Consider the following 14,429-nt stretch of genomic DNA (forward strand, 5'->3'; position numbering starts at 1 on the left):
CAGGGAACCCACTCTGTTACTCACTTGCTTGGAGCCTGCAGGGCTGGCCTTTGCCACAGGGGCTACCCAGGAGCGCTTCTATGTGCCTGAACCACCGAACCACGTGGAAGAGCTGGGGGTCAGCCGGCGGGGCCGAGAGCTGCCTGAACGCGTCCACGTCTGCCTGGGACAGTGAGTACCCCTGGACATAGCTACGCGTGCTGAGGTGCTCGTTCAGGGCTTGTGCCCTGGCTGCCTCGTCACTAATGCTCAGAATGGACCTGTAGTCAGGAGCTGCAAAGACAGAGGGCACATGGTGTCAGGCAGGCAGGCAGGCAGGCAGGCAGGCAGGCAGCCCAGAGGCCGCCAGAAAGACAGGGACTAGGGGATGGCACGGAACCAAGGAAAAAGGTGTTCAAGCCCTTCCCTGGACGCCAAACATCCAGAACAGGCAAAGGCACAGGGGCAGCGCGTCGACTGGGGTCGGGGGAGTGACTGCCTAACAGGTGTGGATGGGTTTCCTCTTGGGTGATGAAAATGCTTTGGAACTAGACAGAACTGAAGGCTGCATGACAACACTGTGCACCAAATACCACAGAATTGTGCACTTTTCATTTTATGTCATATAAATTACTTAGTTTTTACATTTTTAATTTATTTTTTCTACCACGGAAAGCATGAACACAGTTCCACACCACCACAAATTACGCAGTTCAGTTTCTGACATTTGGGGAAATCACAGGGGTCAGCACATCTGGAGTGTAACGGATAAGCCTCGCCTTGGGAAAGCTACCTACACGATCATGGTATCCCTCCTGTCAGCTAAGTATGTTACGTGAATTTAATCTCAATTTTTAAAAACTCACAACAAAAATCCCCCAAACCAAACCAACTTCAAGCCTCTTTACCGCAGCAGCACCCTCTCCCTCTGGGTGCTGAGGGATGAGGGGTAGGGAAAACCCCACATTGACAACATGTGCCATTTACACCCCTGCACCAAGAGACAGCTGGACTCTAGCGTGGCTTCTTCAGGTCAAGGCCACAGCCTCAGGAGGACTGGGCCCCCTCAAAGGACCAGCCCAAGAAAGCACAGGGCTGCCAGGAGAATGTGGCTGCTCCAGCCAGCCTCACCTGGCCCCTGGCCCCAGGCCCCAGCCTCCCTCCTTAGAGCCTTCAAAGTAGTAAGCGTGCACCTCCACCACTCAGGTGTGTCACTCAAGGACCCGAGAGCCACTGTTCCGCATGTCACCATTGGGAGGAGGAGCAGAACCCTAACTTTCACCACTGCCAGCTATAGACAAGGCTGCCTTGACACATGCACACTGACCAGCCCCATGGCGTTTTTCACTTGAGCCCCTGCTCACCCTCCTTCTCCTCCTTCATTCTCCCTTTTTTAATTTTTATTTATTTTTATTTTTTAGAGACAGTGTCTGACTCTACTGCCCAGGCTGGAGTGCAGTGGTGCAATCAAGGCTCATCACAGCCTCAAAATGCTGGGCTCAAGTGACCCTCCAGCCTAAGCCTCCTGAGTAGCTGGGAATACAGGCACATGCCACCAGGCCCAGCTAATCATACTCCCTTGAAATCCAAAAGGTCACCTCTGCTGAACTGGCAGGGAACGCAGCTCCTTCCCCTACTGTCAGGAATTAGGGAATAAAATCTGTCTCACCATTCTAAGGAATATCTGCCTGCAATTACCTCCGACATGGGAGCTGGGGACCAGGTGCTGTGTCCAAAGCCCACGTCCCTAAAGTGGGGGCAGAGCAGGCAGATGGTGCCACGCTTCTGGCCAGAGGAGGGAGTCTGGTCTCTGAGCCCATGAGCACAGGTGCATCCAAACCTTGAACCAGTGATTGTGTTTGATGAGAGGACTGTGGGAAAAGGACCGATGTTTGCTCCTTCCACACAGATACCCTCTCACCCCAGAGTTCACTCAGGGTAGGAAAGCACATGTCTGGCCACCCCTTGCTGTGCCAGCTGCCCTTCCTGGGCACAGGCTGCCCGACATCACAGCCATGGGGCGTGGATGCCCTGCACATCACAGTCCCCCTCTCTGTCTTCTCCCATTCCCTTTTGTCCCCCATCTCCATGTTTACTCCTGGCACAGAGCCAGAGTCACCCCAACCAAACCCACACAGCTTCTGAAAACAGAGAGCAGAGTGTGTTGCGGGGGTAACTGCACACGAATGTCTTTCTCTGCTTTGCTTAGTGTGGGGAAAACCCTTCGTGTCAGGCCAATAACTGGCACTTCCCAGAACGCTGTGGTGTCAGCAAAGATGAGTCAGAACGGAGTGCACAGCTGCAGCAGCAAGAATGCCCCACTGGGCCGAGCTCTTCACCCGCCAGGGGGCCCACGGAGCCACGTGATGCCCCAGGGCCCAGCCTCCATGGCTGCCGGAGAAGATGTCCTGAAGCCACCTCTTCTCTGCAGTCAAGGGGTGGGCACTGTGTGGGAGAGCCTTCCTGAAGTCTCAACATGGATGCAGGGCTTAAAGTGGCTTCCTGGGATGACTCTCGCTGGTGGGATGACGAGTGCAGCGTCCCTCTAACTTGCCCTGCCTCCTTCCCACTGCACGGAGCCACTGTCCCATCTGTCCCCAATAAGATGGCCACCCACTCCAAGCAGCCACAGGCACCCAGAAGCAAAGCTCTGGGCACACTCTTAGCCAAAACTGGAATCACACCCCTTTACAAGTTATCCTTAGGAGCACCCATAGCCAACCCACGGGAGGATCCGGGGCCTCTAACTCAAGAGGCTTTGGACTTGAGAGCCAGCCCTTGTCACCTGGATTCCTGCAAGCCAGACACCGCCACCTGTAGCTAGCATGGCTCTCGCCTCACAGCCACAGGGCTCCTGCGGCCCTGCTGAAAAGGACAAGTTCACATTACTGCCCCCTAACACCCACGTTGCCAGCAGCACAAGCCTGTCCTCATGCTGGCCATGGGCCCCCCACCTGCTGCTCCTTTTTTAGGGGGCATGCTCCCCAGATACCAGCAGGCCCCTTAATCCTTCACAGCTCTGCTAGGTGCTGGCTTCCCCACCAGGTCTTCAAGGACTCCCTGTCCATATGGCGCCTGCCTCTAGACGCTGAGCCTGGCTGCTCTTTCTCTCCACAGCACCCCTGTCTAACACATGCCCACATTTCTTTCCTTCACCACCTGCCCCACCGCTCCATCTACCTTATTCACTGCTCGATCTTCAGCATCTACAACTGAGCGTGTGACATTCCAGATACCGGCTAAAGTTGCCGAGGGAACAGATGAGTGGACAGCAGAATGGCACCACAGAGTGCATGCCACTGCTGGTGGGCTGACGTTCCCCTATGGCACTGGGCCTCATGCACCCTTCTCAGAAAGACACCTGCACAAGGACCAGTGCTGGGAACCGACCACAGCCTCTGCTGCTTTGAGCCCCCAGGGACTTGCTGAGCAGGAGCCCTGCTGCCCAAAGATACCAGAGACACAAGAACAAGTCAGTTTTTACTTCAGCTCTTCCAACAGTCCAAGGAAAGAGAAAGACGGGCGGACTCTGGACCCACTGAAGGCGCCTGGGGGGTGCCGGGAGCTCTTGAGGGCCTCTCACCTGCCCCATCCCCACAGTTACAGGCCCGGTGTCAGCACTGGCACTGCCGTGGCTTCCCTCTGAGAAGGAGGCTGCTTACATGGAGATGCGCTCTCCTCCCAACTGGAGATGAGATCAGGGAGGACGGAGGCGGAGGCAGACCCACCATGGCAGCTCCAAGCACCCCAAAGCGAGGTCCTGGAAAACTAACTCTAAACAAATATCAGACTCCTACAAACTCTTTTGCAGAGCAACTTCCAGCCAGGAGACTTCTAGTTTAGCTGGATATTTCCCTCCAACAGCTCTGCAGCTGCCAGCAGTGGTCCCATTTAATGATGAAGAAAATGAAGTTCACTAAAGATTAGAGAACTTGCCAGAGGGATGGACAGAGCCGGAAGGTGAGCCTTGTCCCCTCACGGATCAGGCCACAGTTCGAAAGCCGTTCCCCGGTGCTGACCCTCCACACTCCTCTCCCCTGTCCCCTCCCTGAGCCTTGGTCTTCTGCAACTGCTCATGCCTGGGTTGGACTCCATGACAGCAAGAGGGAAGAAGAGACAACAGCAGCACCCTGAGAAACAGTGACACAGCATCAGCTTCCAGCTCAGACAGCGAGCTGACAGTCATGCGCCTCTCACACTCAGCATCGATTCTGATGGAGACCACCAGCAACGGCCCGAACACTGACAGTGACGATGGTTGATGAGAGGGGTTTACAGGTGATTTTAATTCTCTCTTTTTCTTCATTGCTTACATTTTCTGCAGTAAGCATCTGCTATTTTTAAAATGAGAAAAACATAAAATGTCCTAATGGCTGCAGTGGCTTTTGAGTGCTGAGGAAGCAGCCTGGGAACTGAAGCCGCTGTGGATCCTCTCTCTGGAGACCTGAGGGGCGGCCCCGACGCCCTCCAGGGCTGAGTGCCTATACTCACACACACGGCGGCATTTCCTCATGGTAAAACACGCTCATAACATCAGCCTTGTAAAACTGCAGGCCATTAAGTCAAATTACGCTTATTAAATGTTTAAAAGCTGCCTGGCACAGAGCCAGGGGCCCCGTTTGCCATCATTATTATCATAATCGCTCTGGTATTATTATTATTGTTATTGTAATAGCTGCATGTTACACACAGAGAATTTCCTGGAGTTTTCCTAGGGATCACACACTCATTTTTATTTAATTAATGTTATTATTTTAAAAGCTTATTACCAAATCTGCCTTGATCTTGGATCACATCATTCTTAAATGTACCATTTAGAGCAGCCTAGATGGCTCATCAAAAGGGAACCAAGTCCACGCTTGGGAAGGCTCTTCTCAGAGCAGAAAGGTGCTGGTGCCCAGGGAAGTACAGAATGACAGGCTTCCGTGAGATGGACGCAGACAGTCATTTGGGTAATTGTGGTAGCTGCGTTTAAGTGTGTCTCGAGGAAACAAATAAAAATAGGTCAGCTTTCAAGTGGTCATGGGTTTGAGCCAGGCTGTGGTCTGTCAGTCTGATGCTGAGATCAGATGAGAACACTTCTGAGCAGATGGAAAACCTCCCAGGGACCTGTTCCTCGACACGGGCCCTCATCATAGAGCCTGCACACTCTGTGCCGAAACTCCTGCTCTGCCCCCACGGGAGGGAATGTCCACCACCGGGTGGCCTTGCAGTTCAGTTCATCAACACATTGAGGGACACGGGACTGTCCCAAAGGTGGATGGTGGTTATCACCGGCTACAAAGGTGGAGTCTCTACAGAACATTTATTGAAATCACATGTAAGTACCAAGCAATCACTCAGCACAGATACCAAAACAAAGCCACACCAAATGAACAACATCCCCGACACGTCAAACAACTGTGGCAGTGCGACTTCTCCCTCTCTCTGGTTCTTTCCTATCAGCACTTACTTTTTATTTATTTATTTTATTAATTTTTATTTTTTTTATTTATTTATTTTCGAGACGGAGTCTCGCTCTTGTCACCCAGGCTGGAGTGCAGTGGCATGATCTCGGCTCACTGCAAACTCCGCCTCCCGGGTTCAAGCGATTCTCCTGCCTCAGACTCCTGAGTAGCTGGGATTACAGGCGCCCGCCCCCATGCCCAGCTAATTTTTGCATTTTTAGTAGAGACGGGGTTTCACCATATTGGCCAGGCTGGTCTAGAACTCCTGACCTCAGGTGATCCACCCACCTCGGCCTCCCAAAGTGCTGGAATTACAGGCGTGAGCCACCATGCCTGGCCTCCTGTCAGCATTTAAACCTCTCCCAGCTGCCCTGTTTCTCTTCCTGCGTTCCCTTGAGGCTCTCCCAGCTCCACTCCAGGCATGGCCCTGGTGTGCCATCAGCAGCAGAACCTGGAGGATCCAGAGAAGTCAGATTCTTGGGCTCACCAGAGACCTGCCAAACCAGAATCTCTGGGGTGGGCCCAGCAAGTGAGGTTTAAACCAGCTTCCCCATGGGTGGGCAGCTTGCTAAAATGCAGACCCCTTTACAGCAGGTCTGAGCTCCTAAGAAGTGCCTCGGTTTGGTGGGGGTCTGCACCCCTCACTCACTCTGACCCTTTGCCTTCTGACCCTGCTACTTCAAAGGTCCCACCAGGGTCCTCATCTTGTGGGTGGGTGTCCAGGCAACATCTCACCCTGCAGGTTACTCCCTTTCTGCAAATGTTCCCCTGGTCGCACCCTCTATAGCTGCTCCTCTTGGGTCCTTCCCAATGACCCACTCCCTGCCCAAGAAGTGCTCAGAAAGGGGACTGGAAAAAGCCCCCAGACATGAATCGTGGGGAGGAGAGAGGGGCATGCACCCCTGCTCTCACCAACTAGGAGCCAACACCACCCAATCCCAGAGACCAGAGCCTCCTCCCACAGGTGAGGGTTTCCCCTCCCTCTCCCCGTCCTGGTCACCAGCCCCGGAGGTCCAGCTGCCACTCGTTCACAAAGGTGGCCCCCAGGCATCCTCTCTCACCCCCAAGAACGGCATCTCCATCTTCCTCCTTACTGGGAGGGAGGTTATTCATTATTAGGGGAATCCAACATCCCTCACAATGAGCCTGTGGGGTGATCAGACAGCAATATTGCCACCCAGAGCACCCACACTGGAAATGGCTTAATCTCCACCCCAAGGGTACTGCCTAAGACTCTTCAAATACCTGGAAACATAGTACCTGAGTTCATAGAGGAGCAAACATTTCACGTGGCTCTGGGGAAAACATCGAAGGGCATCAGCTTTATTCTCGCCTGCCTTAACTCACTGGGTTGAGTTATTGTGAGTCTGAAGAGAATCATCAAAGGCAGCACAGCACAGCACAGCAGTTAAGGTCCCTATTGAGTCAGGCTGCCCAGGTTGGGAGCCTGGCTGTGCCTCTGGCTAGTCGTGATGGTGGACAGATTGCTTGATTTCTCTGAACCTCAGGATTCTCATCTGTACAAGATGCCGGCAGGATCTTCCTCAAAGGGGTTCCCCCGAGGGTGGCAGGAGATAACAGATGCAAAGCATTTAGAGCAGTGCCTGGCACAGACTCATGCTGAAAAAATGCTGGCTGTGTTATTATGAAGACCCTTGAATTAAACTGTATAAAAATTAAACTATAAGTCTGACCTGATGAGCAGCCGCCCAAGTGGTATCCCCAGTCTGCGCGGAAAGGCCCTGAGGTAGGTTCCATCTACCCCAGAAACCTCAGAAATGAAACTCATTCTTCTGAAATAATCAGGCTCTTGGACAGGCACCAAGCCTATGCACCTTCAAGACTACAAAGGAGAAGTTGTACACCCAGTGAGATCAGGAAAGACAAATAGACCTTCTGAGTCAACTTAGGGAAGATGGTACAAAAATGAGGGCCTCCTTGAAAAATCTGGTAAGATGGTCACTGAAAGCATTTACAATTGGATTTTTTTTTTTTTTTTTTGAGAAGGAGTCTCGCTCTGTCGCCCAGGCTGGAGTGCAGTGGCGCGATCTCGACTCACTGCAAGCTCCGCCTCCCGGGTTCACGTCATTCTCCGGCTTCAGCCTCCCAGTAGTCAGGCGCCCGCCACCGCGCCCGGCTAATTTTTTTTGTATTTTTAGTAGAGACAGGGTTTCACCACGGTCTCGATCTCCTGACCTCGTGATCTGCCCGCCTCAGCCTCCCAAAGTGCTGGGATTACAGGTGTGAGCCACTGCGCCCGGCCTACGATTGGATTTTATTTCCTGTTCTCATCTTTGAGAGTGTGTGTGTGATGTGACGAGGTGATAGTAAAGGCAGGTGGGCCATGACCTGGGGCAGAAGAATACTGGCTGGAGATGCTGTGCGCAGGCTGAGGACTGGGCAATCTGCCTGCTGCCCTGACAGCCTGGAGAGGGCAATCCCAACCTATATGGCAAGCTCCAAAAAGAAGGCAATTCTTACAAGGCTCTGAAAACCTAAAATTCTAAAGCTATTTTTAAAAACAAGATACAAAACACTACTAATACGTCATTTACGTTCACAAATGAACAAAAACACATTTTTAGTTTGAAAACAAACAGGCTCTAACTTTCAGCATGGACACAGCACTTATTGAGTGCCAGGCACTGTTCTACATCCTTCCCATCTATTAATTCATTTACGCTCCATGCTCCAAGGTAGGAGCCATTACCCATGGTTTGCTGTGGGGCGGGAGGCAGAGTTGGGACCCTGGCCCTTCCAGGGTGGTTCCAGAGTTGGGGCTGTTAACTATGATGCTGTTTTACAGGAATCTGGGTGACTTCTGAGGGCTGCTTGGCTCTGGGATGGGTGGAGATGGTGCTGGAATCCAGGCACACAGTAGAGTGGTAGGCGGCATGCCTGGAAGGTGACTACCTCCTGCCACTTGGCACAAGAGTGTAGCCCTGTTATCTGGGTGTCCCCATGCCGCCAGATTACCCGGGTTGTCATAACTACCTATCTATAACCCGATAAACCCTCAGGGGCAAAGGGCACCACCAGATGCTAAGGAAATCTTGGTATGATCTAAACTGAGGGTGGGGGCTGGAGATGTCTTAGAAGAACTTGCATCTAATTTTTGCCAGCCAAAAGAATTAAAAACTAGATACTGAGAATGTTTCCTTTGGAAAGCCTGCTCCAGACTGTTAGGAATCTGGGCTTTCTGATCCAGTCTCTTGCCTTTCCAGCACCTAAAATCTTGCTGGAGGGACAGTGAGAGAAGACCCACTGGTCTCTCAAGGTCTACCCGCTGGTGACATGAGTGACTGGGGGAGCTGACACAGCTGTGTCCCTGGGGAACCTCCCGGATTGGCAGTAAAATGGGGCAGTAATGCTCTGACAATCAGCTTGCAATGGACTGCCTGCGGAACTGGAGATGAAAGCCTTCGTAAAGCCCCAAGCCCTTTTACTGTGTGTACGCGTACCCCTGGCGTCCTCTGCCCCATTTCCCTAAGTACTAACCTCAGGTGCCCTCCGCCCACCTCCCGGAAGCTGCCAGGTCTGGGCAGAAAACCAAAACAACTCTTGGGCCTTTGTCTCCCCTCTAAAGTCCAGCTGGGGCAAGAGGGAGCGAGGGCCCGCCCAGGCACCGGCTGGGGAGAGGCTGTTTGATGTAGGGCCACCTCCCGGGGTGAGGATGCAAGGGGACCTCGGCAGGAACCAAGGGAGGAAACTGAGGCTGGGTGGTCTGGGCAGCGCCCCGGTCGGGCTCGGGTCCCCGCGGGGTCTGTGCCCCAGCCACGGGTCTGGCAGACCCTCATGCAGGGGTCCCAGGGGTCCCAGTGGCCGTCCCTCGGAGCCGGGCACCCGTTGTCCTTCGGATCCTAGGACGTGCCACCCCTCGAACCTCAGGACCCGCCGTCCCTCAGACCCCGGGCACTGACACCCCTCAGACCCCGGGCACTACCGCCCCTCAGACCCCAGGCACCCCGCCTCTCGGACCCAAGGACGTGCCGTCCCTCAGACCCCGGGCACTGACACCCCTCAGACCTCGGGCACTGCCGCCCCTCAGACCCCAGGCACCTCCGCCCCTCAGAACCCAGGCACCCGGGTCCCTCAGACATAAGGACTCGCCGCCCTTCGAGCCGAGCACCCAGCGCCCAATCAGGCCCCCAGCCGCCCTCAGCCTGGCCCGGCCGCGCCGCTCACCCTGCTGCCCGGAGGAATCTGCCATGGCTGGGAATCCCGGACCCGCAGCTGCGGCTACAGACACTTCCTAGAATCTGATGCAACCGCCGCCCCGGAAGTCTCGCCCCGCGCCGGGCCCGTCTTCCGGGACACGCCCGGTCGCTAGGCAACCACCAGGGGCTCCGGATGTTGCCGGCCCGGAGCATGCTGGGAGCTGTAGTTCAACCCAATGGTGACCCGCGCTCCGGAGCATCGCGGGCGAAGAGTTCAGTGTCCGTGCTGGGAGTAGTCAGCCCAGCCGCGGGGAGACAAGCACTAAAGACTGAGCGTCCTGTAATAGGTGTTTAAGTCATGATTGCACTAAGCGCCGTGGGGACCAGGCCCAGCCTGGAGATCAGAGGCGGCCTCGGGACAGGGTGTGCTGGCGAGACGGGATGGTTCCCAGGAGGCCGACCTGGAGCAGGGCCTGGGGATGGGCGGGAAGCGCGCTCCAGGCCTAGGGACCGCCCTGCCAATGACCCTGCGGAAAGCAAGCCACTATGAAGTGTTGCGTGAACAGTCTTCTCCATCTCCTTCTCAGACCCCATTCTGGAGCCATCCCCAACCCCCTTAGGGCTCCTGCCTTCTGTGTGCATGATGTCACCTCCCAAGGATATCCCACCCAAGGTTCGTGCACCCACCCAAAATGAGAGGAAATGCTATTTAAGAAACAGAATTTTAGTATGTCAAGAAAAATTATTAGCCAGGATTAGTGGCTCATGCCTGTAATCCCAGCACCTTGGAAGGCTAAGGCCGGAGGATCATTTGAGTCCAGGAGTTTGAAGCTGCAGTGAGCTACGACTGTGCCACTGCATTCCAGCCTAGGCGACAGAGTGAGACCCTTTCTCAAAATATAAAAAATAAAAAATCTTCTAGTTACTTTTTGGAACCTCATGTCTAATTTCATAATAAATTCTAAGGCCGGGCACGGTGGCTCACACCTGTAATCCCAGCACTTTGGGAGGCCGAGGTGGGTGGATCACGAGGGCAAGAGATCGAGACCATCCTGGCCAACATGGTGAAACCACGTCTCTACTAAAAATGCAAAAATTAGCTGGACATGGTGGCGCTTGCCTGTAGTCCCAGCTACTCGGGAGGCTGAGGCAGGAGAATCTCTCGAACCAGGGAGACAGAGGTTGCAATGAGCCGAGATCGCGCCATTGCACTCCAGCCTGGCAACAGAGCGAGACTCCGTCTCAAATAAATAAATAAATAAATAAATAAAATAAAAAATAAATAAATTCTAAATTCTATTGGTGGCTGGAAAAAAAAAAAAAAGAAGGAAGAGTTTGTTTACATTTCTGCAAAGATCCTGTAGCATGTGCTGTAACTTGCCCAGGACGTGGGAGGCTCTGTGAGACCCCAACTAATCCCAAAGAAGGGACCAGGTCCAGGACTTAGGGGACGAAGTTCTGGCCAGGTCCTACCATGACTCTCACAGTGCCTGTTGCTCACTCGTCACTCTAGGACCATGAGTCACCCAAGCCCAGCTCGGCCACATGCCTTCCTGGGAGAAGGAACCGGAGGCGCCCAGTAGAGTCAGAAGCCTCTTGGAGATAAACAGTTGGCTAAGGCTTGCCCTGCCCTTCCTTTCTTGCACTGAGAAAGCCTCCTGACATCAGGTCAGGCAAGCCAGAGTTTGGCTGTGAGACCTGGGGTGAGTTTAACTTCTCTGAGCTTCCAGATGTCTTGTTTTTAAATCTGCAAAGTGGGGCCAGGCGTGGTGGCTCATGCCTGTAATCCCAGCACTTTGAGAGACCAAGGCGGCCAGAACATTTGAGGTCAGGAGTGCAAAACCAGCCTGGCCAACTTAGTGAAACTTCATCTCTACTGGAAAAAAAAAAAAAAAAAAAAGATCTGCAGAGCGGAACTGGGAAATTATCACCTGCTCAGGTGGCCGAGCTGTGTCTAAGAGTTCTGCAGTGTCTAGCAGCAGTGGGTCCCGCCTCCCCAGTCCTGCTGCGTCCCAGCCCTACCACCAGGGCAAGGACACTCTCTGAACCTCAGCATCCCCCTGGTATTATAGTTCTTTGGGACAGCACATTGGGTTACAGGTTGTTATGGGTTGCATTGTGTCTCTCCCAAAAGATGTGGAAATCCTATAACCGCCAGGACCTGTGAATGTGACCTTATTTGGAAATAGGATCTTTGCAGATGATAAAGTCGTAAGATGAGGTCATTAGGGTGGACCTTAATCCAGTATAACTGATATCCTTGTAAAAAGGGAAAATTTCAGCTGGGCATGGTGGCTCACACTTGTAATCCCAGTACTCTGGGAGGCTGAAGAGGGAGGATGGCTTGAGCCCCGGGGTTTCTTTTGTTTGTTTGTTTGTTTGTGAAAGAGCACGCTTTATTGGGAAGCAGACTGCTGCACAGTGACCAAAAGACAGGCCACCCAATGGGCACTTACACATCGTACTCCAAAAGACACAGGATGTTTTGCTAATAAAAATCAGTGGGAACAGGGATTCCTTTCGGCAACTCCCCCAACCTCATCCCTTTCAGGGATTGAGAAATCTCCCAACCATTTTCCTGATGGCAGCCATGGTTCATTAGAGATACAGCCCCTCAGGGGTGCCTTCCTGTTTCTTACAAAGAACACTTTCTTTAGATTTTTTGAAGTCTTCATTTGTTACTTTTATTCTACATTCTCTTAAGGCCATCAGACCAGCTTCTGTACAGATTGCCTTGATGTCAGCACCAGAGAGGTCATCTTTAGCCATGATCAAGTCGTCCAGGGTTACATCATCAGCCAGCGTCATCCTGCTTGTGTGAATCTGAAAGATGCGCTTCTTCGTCTTTTCATCAGGCAGGGGGAGCTCAATCTTCCTGTCAATGCGGCCTGGTCTGATAAGTGCTGGATCCAAAGTTTCTGTTCGGTTTGTGGCCGTGATAACTTTCACATCTCCCCTAGAATCAAATCCATCCAACTGGCTCAGCAGTTCCAACATTGTTCGCTGAATTTCTCTCTCACCACCAGAATGGGAGTCATATCTTTTTGTCCCAATGGCGTCAATTTCATCAATAAACATGATGGACAGTGCATGTTCTTCAGCAACTCGAAACAATTCCCATACGAGTTTGGGCCCATCACCTAGGTACTTCTGAATAAGTTCAGAGCCAACCACTCTCAAGAAAGTGGCTGAGGTTTGGTTTGCTACTGCTTTGGCTAACAAGGTTTTACCCGTGCCAGGTGGACCACAGAGAATGACCCCCTTAGGAGGCTTTATACCCATCTCTTCATAATATTCAGGATGGGTGAGAGGAAGCTCCACAGATTCCTTAATTTCCTGAATTTGGTTGTCCAACCCCCCAATATCCGCATAGGTCTCCTGGGGGGCCTTTTCCACCTTCATCACTGTGACCAGGGGATCTGTGTCATCCATCAGCATCCCTATCACGGCATGCACCTTGTGGTTGAGCAGGACCAAGCAGCCAGGTTCCAGCAGATCCTTGTCTACAAATGAAAGAATGCTGATGTAGTGTTCTGAGCCCACAGATGTAGACACGATGGCGTGATTGTCATCAATGATCTCTTCCAAGGTTCCTACTGACATCGGGGTCCCCCTCAGATCATCCACTTTTGATCTTTCCTCCTCTTGCTTTTCTTCTAATGGCTTCATTTGTTCCTGATTTCTAATGAATTCTTCCTCCATGAGAAGATAGTCTTTAATTCTCTCTAACTTCAGTAATTTTAACCGGCACTGAGTGTGAGATGTCACCAGTGGCAGTTTCCTGGCAGCATCTGGTCCCTTTGTTTTCTTCTTCTTTTTCCCCACTCTAGTTGGTACAGGAGGTTCATATTTCTTTTTCTTGTCCTTGTCATCCTTCTTGCCACCTCCAGGACCATCACCACCACTCTGACTTTGACCCATCTTGCGTTGGCCACTTGAACTGCCACTCAAGCCCCAGAGTTTCAGGTTGCAGTGAGTTGTGATTGTGTCACTGCACTCCAGCGTGGGTGCAGAGTGAGACCCTGTCTCTAAAATAAATAAATGAATAAATAAATACACATATATAAATTAATTTTTAAAAAATTTTTTGAGATGGAGTTTCACTCTTGTTGCCCAGGCTAGAGTGCAATGGTGCCATCTTGGCTCACCACAACCTCCGTCTCCCAGGTTCAAGAGATTCTCCTGCCTCAGCCTCCCGAATAGGTGGGATTACAGGCGTGTGCCACCATGCCCGGCTAATTTTGTATTTTTAGTAGAGATAGGTTTCTCCATGTTGGTCAGGCTGGTCTCAAATTCCCGACCGCAGGTGATCTGCCTGCCTCGGCCTCCCAAAGTGCTGGGATTACAGGCATGAGCCACCGTGCCCGGCCAATTAATTAAAACGTTTAAGTGGAGGAAATTTGGACACTGACAAGCAGGGAGGGTGCCATGTTAAGATAAAGGCAGAAACCGGGGCGATGCTTCTACAAGCCAAAGGGCACCAAGCATTGTCAGCAAATCACCAGAAGTCAGGGGAGAGCCTGGGACAGATTCTCCCTCACAGCCCCAGAAGGAGCCCACGCTGCTGATGCCCTGACCTGAGACTTCCAGCCTCCAGAACTGTGAGGCAATAAATCCTTGTTGAAGCCCCCAAGCGTGGCAGTCCCAGCAAACTGATAATGAGGATTTCACAAGAGCACGTAGGGTAAGGATATAACACAGAACCCTGCCTACTAAATATTCCGCAAGTGCAAACCCATCCTGAAGCTTCATTGGCCTGTTCTGGATGGCTGAGGGGCTGATGCCTTGGTCTGGCCCTGGGCCCTGGGCAGCAGGTGAGTGAACATCACGTTCCCCTGGGCAGCTG

At 52.5% G+C, this 14,429-nt stretch overlaps 2 protein-coding genes and 1 non-coding gene across 13 annotated transcripts in view; all 3 read right to left on the reverse strand.

Annotated features, from left to right (window-relative positions):
* CARS1 (cysteinyl-tRNA synthetase 1) overlaps positions 1 to 9,739 on the reverse strand; it is a 56,363-nt gene extending 46,624 nt beyond the window's left edge. For 2 of the 11 annotated variants that reach the window (XM_054437458.2, XM_054437460.2), the window contains exons 1-2: positions 9,612 to 9,739; positions 25 to 273 (exon numbers count right to left, since the gene is read on the reverse strand). In XM_054437458.2, coding sequence (XP_054293433.2) covers positions 25 to 273; positions 9,612 to 9,636 — 274 coding nt within the window. In that variant the 5' untranslated portion in view covers positions 9,637 to 9,739. Of the gene's footprint in view, positions 1 to 24; positions 274 to 7,120; positions 7,200 to 9,611 lie in introns of those variants that run through there. The other 9 variants (XM_054437463.2, XM_054437466.2, XM_054437464.2 and 6 more) reach the window with 6 other exon arrangements.
* LOC129009200 (U1 spliceosomal RNA) lies at positions 647 to 809 on the reverse strand. The gene has a single exon (XR_008492722.1). It is a non-coding gene; the product is annotated as a U1 spliceosomal RNA (small nuclear RNA).
* A 2,235-nt stretch (positions 9,740 to 11,974) lies between the features above and the next one.
* Positions 11,975 to 13,525, reverse strand: LOC129007726 (26S proteasome regulatory subunit 4-like). The gene has a single exon (XM_054438933.2). It carries the CDS (start codon positions 13,502 to 13,504, stop codon positions 12,182 to 12,184), a length of 1,323 nt encoding a protein of 440 aa, XP_054294908.1. The 5' UTR covers positions 13,505 to 13,525; the 3' UTR covers positions 11,975 to 12,181.
* Positions 13,526 to 14,429: the final 904 nt, after the last annotated feature.

Source organism: Pongo pygmaeus, chromosome 9 (assembly GCF_028885625.2).
Source record: "Pongo pygmaeus isolate AG05252 chromosome 9, NHGRI_mPonPyg2-v2.0_pri, whole genome shotgun sequence".
NCBI lineage: Eukaryota > Metazoa > Chordata > Mammalia > Primates > Hominidae > Pongo > Pongo pygmaeus.